At 32.9% G+C, this 14,979-nt stretch overlaps 2 protein-coding genes across 2 annotated transcripts in view; one reads left to right on the top strand and one right to left on the bottom strand.

Annotated features, from left to right (window-relative positions):
- LOC106106282 (heterogeneous nuclear ribonucleoprotein R-like) overlaps positions 1–879 on the bottom strand; it is a 15,393-nt gene extending 14,514 nt beyond the window's left edge. Inside the window, exon 1 of the mRNA XM_013286834.1 lies at positions 792–879. Within this exon, the coding sequence (XP_013142288.1) occupies positions 792–802 (11 nt within the window). The 5' untranslated portion in view covers positions 803–879. The remainder of the gene's footprint in view (positions 1–791) is intronic.
- Positions 880–5,874: 4,995 nt separating this feature from the next.
- LOC106106193 (ER membrane protein complex subunit 1) overlaps positions 5,875–14,979 on the top strand; it is an 11,906-nt gene continuing 2,801 nt past the window's right edge. The window contains exons 1-12 of the mRNA XM_013286740.1: positions 5,875–6,034; positions 6,118–6,233; positions 6,534–6,665; positions 7,201–7,399; positions 8,448–8,778; positions 9,064–9,253; positions 9,797–9,913; positions 11,263–11,435; positions 11,982–12,128; positions 12,907–13,074; positions 13,517–13,621; positions 14,527–14,719. Coding sequence (XP_013142194.1) covers positions 5,892–6,034; positions 6,118–6,233; positions 6,534–6,665; positions 7,201–7,399; positions 8,448–8,778; positions 9,064–9,253; positions 9,797–9,913; positions 11,263–11,435; positions 11,982–12,128; positions 12,907–13,074; positions 13,517–13,621; positions 14,527–14,719 — 2,014 coding nt within the window. The 5' untranslated portion in view covers positions 5,875–5,891. The remainder of the gene's footprint in view (positions 6,035–6,117; positions 6,234–6,533; positions 6,666–7,200; positions 7,400–8,447; positions 8,779–9,063; positions 9,254–9,796; positions 9,914–11,262; positions 11,436–11,981; positions 12,129–12,906; positions 13,075–13,516; positions 13,622–14,526; positions 14,720–14,979) is intronic.

The raw sequence follows: 14,979 nt of genomic DNA on the forward strand, positions 1-14,979 counted from the left end.
GACTCTTGGATATTTCAAAGTGCTGTGTACCACCGCATTATTTCAACTCTTGTTTTAAAAATGCAATACAAATTATGTTAAGACGATCTTTTTAAACAAAAAAATTGACAGCAAATTTAACAATCAACAATGGGCAGTGAAAACCCGCGATTGGATAGAATTTTATTCGACTTGTATAAAGGCAAGTCGTGCAATCAACTCTTTCTTGCACAACCAATAGAAATTGACAGATCGAGTCATTGAACCCACGAAAGATTTTTTGTATTTGTTTGTTAGGTACCCATACTCTCGTTACAGAACCGATTTTAAAACTGTTTCGCAATATTTTTCTCGAACAAAGTTTAATAATAAATGATATTCATTTATTACTCCAAGATATCCAAATTCCCACTGTCGAAACCCATGTACAAAAACACATTCTTATCTCTGTTTTTTCCTAAATTAAAGAAAGGGATAACAATATGTATGCTTCGACAAAAAAAACATGCCAAATATGGAGTGAAGGTGATAGTTATTATGTTTTTAATAAACTTTGAATTAAATACATAATAGTAAAATGAAATAAAGCTATCCACAAGATAAATTAACTTTTTTATAATACTTTTTTAAATTTGGTAAAAGGGTAGAAAGTTGCCAATGTCATGTTAACTTGTAAAGTAGAGCGCCATCTAGCGACTGGATATCTATATAAAATACTGTCTCGAGGTTTTACGTAAAGCTACTGGCGTAACTTCAGCCTCAGTATAATTAATAAACAAATTGTTAGGAACTTAAATGTATTTTCCAATTACCCGAACTTCATACTTGGTGTATCACTGTCCTAATAATGAATCACGTGCATTTCGAATCTACCGGTCGCTTGCCGAGCGTCGACGCCGCGAAAGCTGCGGCCGGCGCGAATTTCACACCAGTCTAGACTAGACTTCAATGTGTCGCAATGCCCTAGGTCTCCTAGAGCTGTGAGAACATGCGGCCGTAATACAAGCTTGAATCCCCCTCCCTCTCGCACCGCGCGCACCTTGTACTGCATTTTAACGCACCCAAGACATTACACATGGTTGCAACGTTCAAATTTATGTCATTTTCATCACAAATTCGCGTTTAATTCGTTATATTAGTCTTATTTTTTAAATGAATTTTAAGTTAATAGACTAATCTATACTATTATAATAAAGCGTAAACACACACTTCTTTGTTGCCTAAGATGTCAGCAAATAAAACATATCCCTACACCCTACACTTACTTCAAGCTTTAGGCTATATATTTTAACACCATTAAACATAGGGAGTTAGTATTTTGGATAAAAACCCTAATGTGGAAAAGAGACCATAAGTTACTGCCAACATCAAGAAAGCAAATTTGCCATAACGTAAGGTAATTGATATTTTGACATTTGCAATTGATTATTTGATACATGTAAACAATAAAATAAGATTTTTATAATTTTATGCGGATGAAGTAGCATGGGAACAGCTAGTCAGAAACAAAATGAAATGTAAAAGTTATCTGTCATATGTCTATTTATTGTTGGACTTAACTAGCGTATGAAGAATTTAAAAAAAACGCAGTCTGCAGATGTTACAAGTAAAGTACCCACATAGTACTGACAGAACTGTTCTAAGGCTTCATTATTGTAACACGCAATTTGTACATTACTATCAGCCACTTGACATATAGTTCTCCCTTTCTATATCTTTGAAAAAACTGAGATGTCAATATTTATATTTGGCAATATAGACGTATGGTTGTAGAAAAAAACGCTGCACACCTGTTGTTCTATTCAAAGACGTTTCAACGCGTTGTAAATAATTTATAAGTAGATTATTAGGTATTCTGTGTCTGAGTTTATTCTTTACGCGTATTTAGTTCCCTTGTAGTTAAAAAAACTATATTTTAAACATTTATAACATGGCAAACTTTTTGTTTTTATTACACGAGGCTTATGAGTCGGGTGTTTTGATGATGACTCCCAGAAACACAGCCCGGATGTGGTCCGCCAAGTATCGTCAGCTAGCGCGAGATGTCACTAGCCCATCAGCAACGCTTCCAAACCTTTTACAGAATCTGTATACGAGTGATATACATAGGGTTAAACCATTTTAATTCCATTCCAAAAATAAGGGTATAGTCGATCTTATAGATTTTTTCTTAAATTACAACGAAAATAATTTAAAGACAGATTACGAATTTCCAATTGGTACGATCTTGACATGTCCTTCATACAAATTCATACATCTATGATTTGTAAGTGCTAATTAACGCTAGTTTAATTATAATGTTTTGAATCGAACAAATAACTAATGATAATCTTTGATTTTCCATAATTTTCATAGCGCTGAGAGACAATAGATGAGACGGTCAGCGTTCGGGCACGTTTTCTCTTCGCCATCTTCTGAACGTGAAGTCCTCAACATTGTGGAGTGCTGTCAAAGCTGATTCAAGTGGCATCGACCTCTTTAGCTCTTTATTATTGTCATATGTAAAGTTTTTTTTATAAAGATTTATTGAGAAAAATCGTTGAAAGATACAGATAATAAACTATTTAAAAAAAAAAATGTTTTTTATCTATGTTACTACGTTGCATTAAAAAACGTGAAGCAGTAGTTTTTATGGTTTAAGAGTTAATTGAGAGTGGGTTAAGACTATTAAGCTATTACATGGTTATTAAATGTTTAGTAGTGAACGAGGCGTTTATTTACCTACACTATCTATGCAGATTTTTTTTTATTATCTGTTTAATTTTAATAAGATGGCGCCAAATGAAAGTCTGTATGCCTACCTTTTAGTGACACAGTCGTATTTATGTTATTTTTTTGTGTTGTTTTATAACTTCTAGTTTTTGTTTTAATTAAAGTGATAAGATTTGAACATTAAATAATGATGTAAAAAAGATTGAGGTTATATTTATTTATTCCAATAACTTTGATAATAGTGAAGTTCCATTACATGTCTTGTAAACACGTTTATCCTAGTGAGGTTAGTTAAGTAGGAAGCCGTATGCACAACTATTAGTATCGGGTTAAAACATTACCCGCGTCTGTACTCGGGGTTTCACTCTGATGTACTCGGATAGGGTTACAGACGCTTCATCTTCTTTTTTTTTTTTTATTTCATCTTAAATATTTCATAATCGTTTTTCTTAGATGACTCTTACTTATATAATAAAAAACATTTATGAAACAACAAATATGAAAATCCTTCGTCGAACTATGGCATCCTCAAATTATCACCAATTAAAGTATGTAATACCATAAGACCTCTCTCTATTTTTTACCGTATTTTCTTCAAGGAAGTCGAAGTAGTTATAGATAATCAAATTATATTGGTAAATACAACATAACGTAGGACTTACTTGGTGTTAATTCCACTTTGAGTGTATAACTACGATGAATCGGTTGCTATCAGTTTCGTATTATATTTTCCTCCACACCTTTATTTCAATGAATTGGTTACTCATATATTAGTTACAATAAAAATAAACTCGTGTCTTACATTGTAATCACGTTACAAGGAAGAGACGCCGAAAAAAAAAAATTAAAACATAACACACATTTTTATCTCTATTTTCTCAAAGAAATAAGCGGGATGACAATATTTTTCTATGAGCGATAACAGTGGCAGTTATATTTTTATTTCATTGTAAATATTGGAACACATAAAATTGCCATATCTAAACAAATAACTCTTACCATCTTGCAATAAAGGTGTGAATATTATCTTACATTAGGTCTTTTTACCTAGCTCGAAAAAGTAGTCTGGCGTCGTGTTACATTAAAAATTTCTTTTAAATAGTGGAAAAAAAGGTCTTTATTCGTCGCCGGATGCATAGGCCGGCCGGCGCACACCGAGGTCTGCACCTGGGCCGACTCGGTGAAAGCGGTCTAGGCTAGCACGCGGCCCTTATACCAGTTATAATGCCTTTATAATAACTGGATTTTATTAATAACTAGCCTTCCGCTCACTTTTTTTTTACTATGCGTCTCCCGAGGTAAAACTGCGTAGTTTAGCTACATTATGAAGGAAACGGTCGCCGGCTGCGCGTTAGTCCGCATGAATGACTACTTTGCCTAGCCTTTTGTTAAATTCCTTTCGATAAAATTAAAGGAAGTCGAACTGGTCACGCGATCGACGTGTAGTAAAAAAAATGTGCACATACTGGCTGGTACAGTACAGATGTGCATAATGGCGGCCGTATGCTAGACTTTTGTCGTTTAAAAAGATTAAAAATGACCTATTGTATTACCATTTGTATACCTAGTAGTTACAATGCTACTATTTACTATTATTGAAGCACTAAAGAGAAATTCTTTACAAAAAAAATGTTCTCATGAGTTACTATAGGTCTATAAATTGAACTTAATTCATACCATAAAACTTGAATTACTTCAAAAAAAGATATTTAAGAAATTAAAACATCACTTGTCTTATTTTCTAAGATAAAAAAATTACGCAGTTATTTCTCGCCCGCGGCTTGGAATGTTGGCCAGTAAAGGTGTCGAATGACATGTGTTTTGTACTTCCATATGCACAAAAAAGTGCAGAAAAATGTGCGAAAACGAAAAAAAATACTTTAGGACATAAAAATATAAGGTTATGTTAAGAATGAATAATGCAAATATTGTGCATAATAATTTATCTAACCGTAAATGATGTGGTCAATTTATATATAATCAGACTACTATTATAAATGCTGAAAGTTTACTTGGTTGGATGCATGTTTGTTGATGTTTGTAGCCTAAATGGCTGAACGGATCACGGTGAAATTTGGCATAGACATAGAGGATAATTTGGAAGATCTTATAGGCTGATTTCTTTTGTTTTTTTCTTTTAATTCCACGCGGGCAGAGTCAAGGAAGAAACCTAGTCTATAAATACAATAAAACTGGAGTTTCTGTATTTTCTTTAATATTGAAAAAAAAAATAGTGTACATAACCTATTTGTGAGACTGATAAAGAGCAATTTTATAGCCTTGAGATTTTTTAATACAAGTGATGGAAAGATAAGTACCTAATTATAAATTGTGACAACTTGTGCGTTTAATTTAATTGAATAGAATAAGTAAGTACTCATAATAATTATAGGCCAGTCTAGATTTTCTACTTATAATATTTCACACCTAGGTTAACCGCAGTTACATTCCGCACATATTATCGTATGTATTCATGTTTTTAACTATTATAGAATGTTGGGAATGCCAGATGTGTCATTTGGCACTTATGGGTTTGTCCGACCAGTTTGTTAGGGTAGTCGTTATGTAGTCCCCGCATAAGGGCTAACTAATGAAAATGATCGTTAGTGCGGGGACTTAGTTGATTAGTAAAATGCGTGGTAAGATAAAGTTAGGAATATCGTCCAATGCATGCAGGCGCCATCGACTGGAATGGTTCTTGCTTGGATGAATAAGAAATCTATTGTACCATGTATACGGGCTCTAAGAATTAGTGAAATTGGCCCTTAGTATCTATTTAAAGTTAGCGGCTAAGTTAGAATGTGGCAGGACCGTGCCAAATGGAAATCTGTAATCTATGTCTACCCCTCTGGGTTCCGAGCTTTAATATATGTTATTGTGTTAAATAATAAAGTTAAGATTTTTGTTTCTCAAAGTTTTTTGCTAGTCCTAACAACTGTCGCCATCTAGTATCTTTATAGAAAGTAACGAAATTCTCAAAAATAAAGGTCTAAATCAATATCCACATTTTCGTCATACATCTCATGTCGAAATTTCATAAATATTGTCAGAACTTTTTATTATACTTTTTACGTTTTTTTTTATTATTTTTCACTCATAAACATGGTGTTTTCTAAGGCATTAACTGGCAATATTTTGATACGTGTTTTTGAACTTAAATTGGTTTTATCTGTGAATGAAAACTTTTCAGTCATCCAGAAATGGGGCTGCTGTCAATTTATTTCAAACCCAATTTTTTGGGTTTATTAAAATTTTTAAACAGTATGAATTGGTATATTGTATTTTTTAGTTTGATAAATCTCTCAATGTGCATTTATGAAGATCAAATAGGGAAATTTGATTGGTAAATATCAAGTATAGGTTATAGTCATCATAAGAGTTCTCAAGCGGTTTTGTCCAGTAAATAACAAAGTAATCGTGTTTCAGGCGTCAGACTTACGTTGGGCGTATAAAGTTTTCACAGTTTGATACAGTTTCAACCGCTAGGAAGCTAATAGTGGCTACGGAGGAAAATGTACTAGCTGCCCTGCATTTGAAGACTGGTAAGTTAATTAATTTGATGGTCGTTTGCTCATCCATACAAATGATCAATGTCAACAATATTCATTTAATTTAAATGTTTATAACATCTACATTGTGTACTATTCATATTAATTCTACTAAAGCATAAGATAAAATCGTTTAAAGTAAAAAAACAAGCCCATAATAAAAGTCGTAAATATTTGTACGTATAGTATCTAATAATAAAGCTTTATGTAATGCATTTTTTTAAAAGAGTATATTTCTCTAGTTATCTAAGTTAACATAACCTAGTTTTACAATCGTAATTACTTAACTTCCAGGTGAGTTGGTGTGGAGACATGTGTTTGAGAGTGCATCTACAGGAAATATACAATTGTTGCATGTCTCTGACAAAGTAGTCACGGTGACGGGCTCCAATCCTTACCTTGTTAGAGGATGGGATTCTACTACAGGTAAAAATTATTACAGATTATATTAACTACTGGGTTTTATAACAAAAGGACAACTTAAATCAAAGGAATGAAATTACTGGTATGATTTAAATACAGAAATTGGAATATAGCCAGATCATATGTTATCCTAGCATCATCATCTCCCCTGCATTATCCTACTCCTGTAGGATCGGCGCCCCAAGTTTTCGTCGTCCACAGCGAATATATTATCATGTATTATCCTAGCAATTGCAAAATAATACATTTCTTTGTACATATTAGTAAGTTGAAAGCCTTTTTGAATGGCCCCTAAGTCATGATATTTACATTCTTGGTTAGATTATAACTGCATTAGAGTTGTCCATAATCATTATTTACATTATGAAAGTAAAGTGTGTTTATACATTATAAAAAAATACTACATCTGTTTAGATAAAATTTTACTTCAATTTGTATAATTACATTAAACAAGATTCTCTTTCAAATAGAAACCTATACAATTATTTCTTTTAATCAGATTTCATTTGTTATTATACTTATTTTGTTAATGTTTCAGGTATACTGCTTTGGGAATGGTCTATGACACTTCAAGATGATGACCGTGCAGACTTCTCCGAGTGGTGGGTGCACCAGGGCCTGTTGGTGCACATGCTACCGGTATTCAACTCACATGTTGAGGTCACAATGTATAACTTGATGACGGGACAAAACCGAGGTGCTTCATCCAAATTGCCCGCTGCTTGGGTTAATGATGGGTATGTTTTGTCATAAAATTTTATGTTGAAGATGCCATGTTTATTATAAACAACTATTGTTAAATTAAAAAAAATATAGCCTATGTCACTCACAGATATAGTAGTTTTTTAATAGTGGAAAAATATTTGAAATGTCCCCAGTAGTTTTTAAGTTACTTCAATACATACAGGAATACAAAAATATAAATCATTCCTCTTTATGATGATAGCATAGACTAGTATAGGTGATAATTTGTTTTATTTCCCAATCATCTAGAAAACATGCTAACTGTTAGGTTAAATATTGTGCAGAAGCATTCTTTTAATAGTTTTTGCTTTTAAGTACTACATCTTTTGCCAAATCATTAAGAGAAGCTGCTTCTCTGTAGTTTGTACATAACATACAAAATAAATAGTTATATACATCATTTGAAATGTAAATAGCTATTTATTTATTTATTAGCCTTTTTATGGACATGACAATTTTATGATACACAAGCTGTTGCCCACAACTTCGTCCGCTTGGTATTAGAAAACATACGAACCATATAAATTACAAAAAACTACGAAACTCGAAATATCTCGGGGATGAAGCTAATCCCATGTGTACTCCAGACTTTGTTTTATATCTGTGCCAAATTTCAATAAGATATATAAGATAAACCAAATTAATGAATCCCACGGGAACCGTAACTATTCCCGGGATAAAAAGTAGCCTATGTGTTCTTCCAGACTATGCTCTAAACCTGTGCCAAATTTTATGGAGATCCGTTCAGCCGTTTAGGTTACAAACACTAACGAACATCCGTCCATCCATCTAAAGTTTCGCATTTATAATATTAGTAAGATATAGTTTACATATTTTAAATACATAAAAAAGTATGGGATGTCTCTCCCCCTGTTGGTACAGGCCTCCTTCATTTCCTGTTCCTGTTACATTTCTTGAATTCTGTTTTCTTTAATTTCTTGATAAAATACTTTTATTATTTTGTTTAATACTTGTTGAATTTATTTTTTTCTTCTTCATTTTGTATGCATGTATGTTAAGAGTCTCTTTATTTAATTTCAGATGTGTACTAAGTCCTCCGTACTACAGTTGTATATCAGGCAACATGGGAGCTCAACGCTTACTTTCTATAGATGTCACATCAAAAACAGTGCAGCTTATATCCCAACCGTTGTTCGATTATCTCAGTTTGGATGTATTTGAAGGAAATCTGAAACCTTTGGATGGAAATAGTGTAATACCCGCTTTTATTATCGATGATAAGAAAATTGTAATTGTTAAGAATAACAATTTTGAAGCGTTGAATGTTAATATAGCAGATGTAACAGCAAGTTTAACTATAATTGATGGACCAAATGGACTGATGGTTTTACAAGTTTGGACAGATGATCTGGTAAGTTATATTTTTAAATAAATTGTCACAAATCGGTAGAAATTAGTTACAAATCTTTTGTGTCTTTATATGATTTGTAAAATTTAATACAGAAATTCATTTTAGTGACAATTTTTAGTGGCGTAAAGTTAATAAATTAATCTTATTACACAAAAATTCTAAAATTAACTACTATATTTGAGAATTTTCTATATGTAGTTTATTAGGAATAATTAATTATTTTTTCTCCTTTTGATAATTAACAAAAGTAACATGTTTTCAACTACTATATTCCTTTATTTTCAGGGTTTCAAATTATCAGCTCATAGTTTAAGCACTGGTAAAGAAGTGCCGGAGATCAAATGCCTGGACCATAATCTCCGCATCCCAGAGCCGGAGCTGGGAGCTGTATTCTGCACTAAGACAGGGAATGACCAAGCCTGCAGGATAGTTGTTAATGGCGCTGATGATGCTATACACTTAATGCAGCAAGGAGGTTAGCTTTTTTTATTATTAAAGCCATTGTCTGCAAATCTTGAATTTCTTACTATTAGATCATGTAACATTTTTCAAATTTTTTGTAACTTAAAAATGTCTTCTATTGGTTTTTATTTATACTATGGTCATTTAAACTCGATAACTAATGAAGCATTAAATTAATTTTCTATCAAACTTTAAAGTGTTATTGCATTTCAAAGCAAATTTGTAATTTACGTGCATATTAAAATTGTAGCATCTGCATTTAAGAAGACATGAACATGTATTTGTTGCCGATAACAAAAATAGAATCTTAAGTGACTATCCCACCAAATTGTAAATTTTCTGATAACATTCCAACATTTAAAATATGTGATGGAAATATCGGAATTTGTTACCTTATCAGACAGTTACGTCATTTTTAAGCTATCTGAGCATATATCAGCCAGTGTTGGGACAGGCCCTAAATATTTTTGTCTTTTGCGTGTTCTGAAACAGCTAGGCCGATTTTGACGTGTTTTTTACCGGAATTAAATTGAAAAGCTTCTTATATAATATCCAGGTAGAGTATTGTGGAGCCGCGAGGAGGCGCTGGCTAACGTGGTGGCCGCGGAGTTCGTGGACCTGCCTGTCTCTGATACTGACGCTGCTATAGAATCAGAATTTGACCACAAAGAAGGTATTACATGGTTTTTTATATGTATAACTTATATTCATTGTCTTTTAACCAAAGACATTTAAGATATGTGTAGACATGGCATAGTAAACAAATTTTTTTTACTGATACTTTGAAAGGTGCTATATCAGTTGTCAAAACGTGTAAAATACATTATACAAAATTATTATCAGTTTCATCTTTTATTATTAAATAAACTAAACATTGTAATAAAATAGTGTTAGTGAGATTATGTGAAGAGTGTTTCAAATGAAGTGTCAACTATGCCTACTCTATATATTTTTGAAACTCTTTAGTTTCAACAAAATTTTAACTTTAACCCTAAAAAACAAATTATCATGAAAGAAAAGAAATTGCAAGAAAATAATGTATATTTGAAGTTTGTATGGTTATCTTACTAATATTTTAAATGCGAAAGTTTAGATGGATTTTTGATAGAGTTTGTAGCCTAAGTGGCTGAACGGATATCGGTAAAATTTAGCATAGATGTAGAGGATATTCTGGAAGATCAAGTCCTACATAAATCATGCCTTTTTAAACAGTTAGCGGTGATGTAACCTTTTTGGCCATATTTCAAAATTATTGATTTATATATTGTTTTCTAGCTGCCAAGATGTACAGTAAGTATTGCTAGATGTTAAAACTCTGCAATGACAAATTTCCAGCTAGTTTTGTACAATGCTTTTGTGGTTTTACCATTTTTTACTTCGGAAACATTTTTGTTTGATAGCATGTGTTCGGTTAATATTTTTGTTGATTCATCTTGAGCTTTTTTTTACTAGATTACTAGTATTTCTTTTATTTCATAAAAGTTTGTTCAAAACTTCTATTATCCTTTGTCTTTTTCTCCTTAGTGGACATTTTTCTATACATAATAAGTTTATTTCATATTTATGTGTTTCCCTATTTTCTTTAATATCGCACCTTGGCCTGCATTTTTATCTAATTCAGAATACAAAAGTACTGAATTTTTATATTTTAAATTAGTTTTTTAGAATGGAATATAGTTTGTGTTTGTGTATTTTGTTTGTATTGAAATGCATATCTTTTTATGTTATAAAGAGAAAAGTAAGAAAGTATTTTTGGATTTTCGTTATTGAAATAACTCAAAAACTACTGGACTGATTTAAAAAATTCTGGCACCTTTTAAAAGCTATGTTATCACTGAGTAACATTGGCTATGTTTTTATTTTTTTTTAATTTCACGCGGACGAAGTCGCGAGCAATTGCTCTGCAAAGCTATATATATTTGATATACGTTACGTGATTTGTAGATACGACGTATATATACAATTAGTTGTACATATATACTGTTTATATAGAATGATATGTAAAGTGAAGTAAATGTACAGGTTCAATCTGGGCAGCGTTCTCTCGTCGCCTGCACAGCCAGTATCAGCAGCTGCAGACGCTGCTCGTCAGTTTACAATCTGACAGGGACGTGGTGCACTCCAGCACTGAGGACCTGGTCCGGGATTACTTCAACCTGCATAAAGTTATAGTGCTGGTGACTGAAGTTGGAAAGGTGAGTTAGAAATCGAGGGTTTATTATGAATATTTGAAGAAATAATAATATTGTAACGAAATTTGTATCATATTTGTGCAGGAGACCAGACATATATCATACAAATTTTCTCAATGTTGTAATGATTACGTTCTCACAACTATTAGAAATATATGTAAGAGTAGAAATATACTGACCTTCCATATGGAAAAGAGTAGGAAGAGAAAATTGAACATATTCCCTTTAAACTGTTGGTTGTAATTGCATGTTTTTGGTACATATTGTTCAATTTGTCTCTACGTTATACGATTTTTACCGCGAAACAGTTTTAAATATATCTTTTATACTTTTTAATACTCATACAGTTATATAACTAACATACTCATATAACATACAGTTTTAAATACTCTTTTATACTCGGCCAGTTCGGAATTAAACAAAAAAAAAACGTAATGGTCTGCGTTCTTCCAGATTATCCTCTACTGTCCAATTTCATCCAGATTCGTTTAGCAATTTCAAAGATACCTTGAAACATTACTTTCGCATATATATAATATGTTTTTCTAGATATTCGGAATAGATAATTTGTCTGGAGAGATATTATGGCATCGTTTCGAGAGCTCGTTGGACACGGAGGCGGTGTCAGTGTTCTCGCGGCGCAGCGCGCGGCATCCGCCGTACGACGCTTACCTCACTATTGTCGGCAAACATCAGGTAAGATGCACTCACAGTTGCCGATACTACCCTTAGTGTGAATTTATTAGAAACAATCAAGTTATAGTCAATGAGTCAATGAATGGCTGGTTTTTGTCTTCGTGGAATTTAAAAAAATAAACTTAAATAGTCGGCCGAATTCTGAAATGAATTAGAAATACTACGTCAAATTTTAATGAAATTTGCAATTTAAAGCGTGACTTAGTCCGTGCTGTATTAAAAAATAGTCTATAAGTAGATTATGTGTTCCTGTGCTATATTACATCGAGATCCGGTGATCTGTTCTGGAGATACCTTTTAACAAACATCCGTCCATCTAAAACTGCGTTTATAATATTAGTAAAATGATATGATTTTCCTCTAAGTGCATGTATCATCATACAATCCCGCTGTAATCCTTCTCATATGAGTTTAATTTTAATTGATCTATACTCTATACTATTATAATAAAGCGTAAACACACACTTCTTTGTTGCCTAAGATGTCAGCAAATACAGCATATTTTTGAATAATTATTTCTTTAATAAAAAGCCCTACATTTACGTCACGTTTTTGGCTATATATTTTCACGCCATTAAACTTTGGAGGTAAACATTTTGGACAAAAACCCTAATGTGGGAAAGAGACCATAAGTTGCTGCCAACATCAAGGAAGCAAGATTGCCAATTTGACATTTGCTATTGATAATTCGACATGTAACAATAAAATAAAATTTTCATGATTTGATGCGGATGAAGCCGCACGGGAACAGCTAGTTCTATACTAAAGATAATTCCAGGAGTCAGGTAACGGAGTGCTGATCAGCGTGAACCCGATAACTGGCGAGTTGTTGGGCGAGCGCGTGCTGCAGCTGGGCGGCCGCCTGCTGCAGAGCGCGCTGCTGCATCGCCCTGACGAGGAGAAGCTGCACGGCCTGGTGGTGCTCTATGATGATGAGTCAGTACAGGTGGGTGATGATAGGGTATAGCATCCGGTCTATATTACCAAGTTGTGTTGTAACATTAATGTTCATGTTTTTATACTTTTTAACAAAGCAAACTATAGTAGAATTAAATTCAAATGAGAAATTTTAACAAGCTTTTGCCCGCGACTCAGTAGGCATAGAATTAAAAAAAAAACTTAATAAGACTTTTAGTTTTTCTTGTCCATGTTCTGTCTGTGCCCAATTTTATCTATCTAAACTTTGGCATTTATAATATTAGTAAGATCTATCTATGTTTTTATAATGCTATGATCACAGACTTCTTAAAAACAGACATCTTTGTATCACCCATTTAAATACAGAGTCGTTCCCAAGTAAATTCATAAACATTAAATTATTGTTAACCAGTGACATGTGTAAATAAAATATCGTATTTGCATTTAAATCGACTATACATTTTGTACAGGTTTTCCCAAAATCATCAGAACCACTGGTAGATGATATGTACCTGTATGTGGCGGAGGCAGAAACTGCTAAAGTACAAGGATATGCACTGAAATACAACGGCAGAGTAAGTTATAAATAATTACAGCCTTACAAATAAACGCGGTATAAAGTTAAACTTAGGAATAAACTGAATAGGCTAAATTTGTACTAATATTTGCTTGTTAGTTTTTTTATTTTAAAACATACTATACTTTAGGTAGTAAGTGAATTGTTAGCTTTTCAATTCCTACCGACCGTTATTTAATGGCGGCCATTGTTTAACTTGTTACCGACAGCGCGGTAGCCAAAAATACAAAACACTTATTATAAAACAAACATGTCTATATTTAAAACTTATTTACACAAAAAATATACAAAAAACTTAAAACTCCCAAACTATGTCGATCACATGTACTTCTTCTTTTTTTTTTACTTTTACAAACGATTATTGCCTTGGTGGCCAGTATGCAACCTCTTTGGCTATATAAATACTGCTTGTCAGCCAAAGAGGTTGTATTTTGCACTCAACAGCCATTTCGTATTTAAAATAAAGTACTAAATTCTGCTTGTCAAACGTTCTCATTTAATACCCATTCTGCGGTTGTACAAAAGTATGTCAGTAGTTTGTGACGGCAGCCATTTTGGATTTATCATAACGCATTGTACTATGTACTGTACTAGTCAAGTCTTTTAATTTAGTGCCTATATCAACTAGTTTTAGACATTAATATCATTGTAAATGTTTAAATTAATAATTGTAATTGTAAGACAACTTAAATGTCTATTCTTTAATCTATGATCCCGTTAGAATGGCGCGCTTATTCCTAATACGTCTTAATGACATTGACGGATGTGATAGGGATGGGACGTGTTTCTAGTGTTGCGCTGATTTTCTTAACATTAGGTATTGACAAAAGGAAGCCACTGTATCTACAGTCCCAAGATAATTATCATGTATACTAATTGACATTTTAAATTGTTATATTCCAGACAGCGATAGCCCAGAAGATCTGGTCTTTAGATCTAGGCAGTAATGGTCATCGCATCGTGAGTGTGGCGGCGCGCCGCTCGCAGCGCACGCACTCGCCGGGCCGCGCGCTCTACGACCGCAGCGTGCTCTACAAGTACAACAACCCCAATCTGGTGCTCTTCATCACCGAGGGACCTGATCCTGTACATAAAGGTAACTTAAAGATACCAATTTATGTCACCTTCATACAACGTTATTCAACTGAAACTTGTATGTTTTTGAATGTAGGGCTTCTGCAGTTTAAATATACTTTATTTACTTATTTTTTGACCCCTAATTTCGATCGTGCAGAATTTAAGTATGTAATTAATTTTCTTTCAGTCTTTGTTTTACGTCTGTTCCATTTTTTGAGATGCGTTAAGTCGTTTTATAAATACCTAAAAACAAACCATCCATCCGTCCATTGAAGACTG

Source organism: Papilio polytes, unplaced genomic scaffold (genome assembly GCF_000836215.1).
Source record: "Papilio polytes unplaced genomic scaffold, Ppol_1.0 DF822289.1, whole genome shotgun sequence".
NCBI classification, from domain to species: domain Eukaryota; kingdom Metazoa; phylum Arthropoda; class Insecta; order Lepidoptera; family Papilionidae; genus Papilio; species Papilio polytes.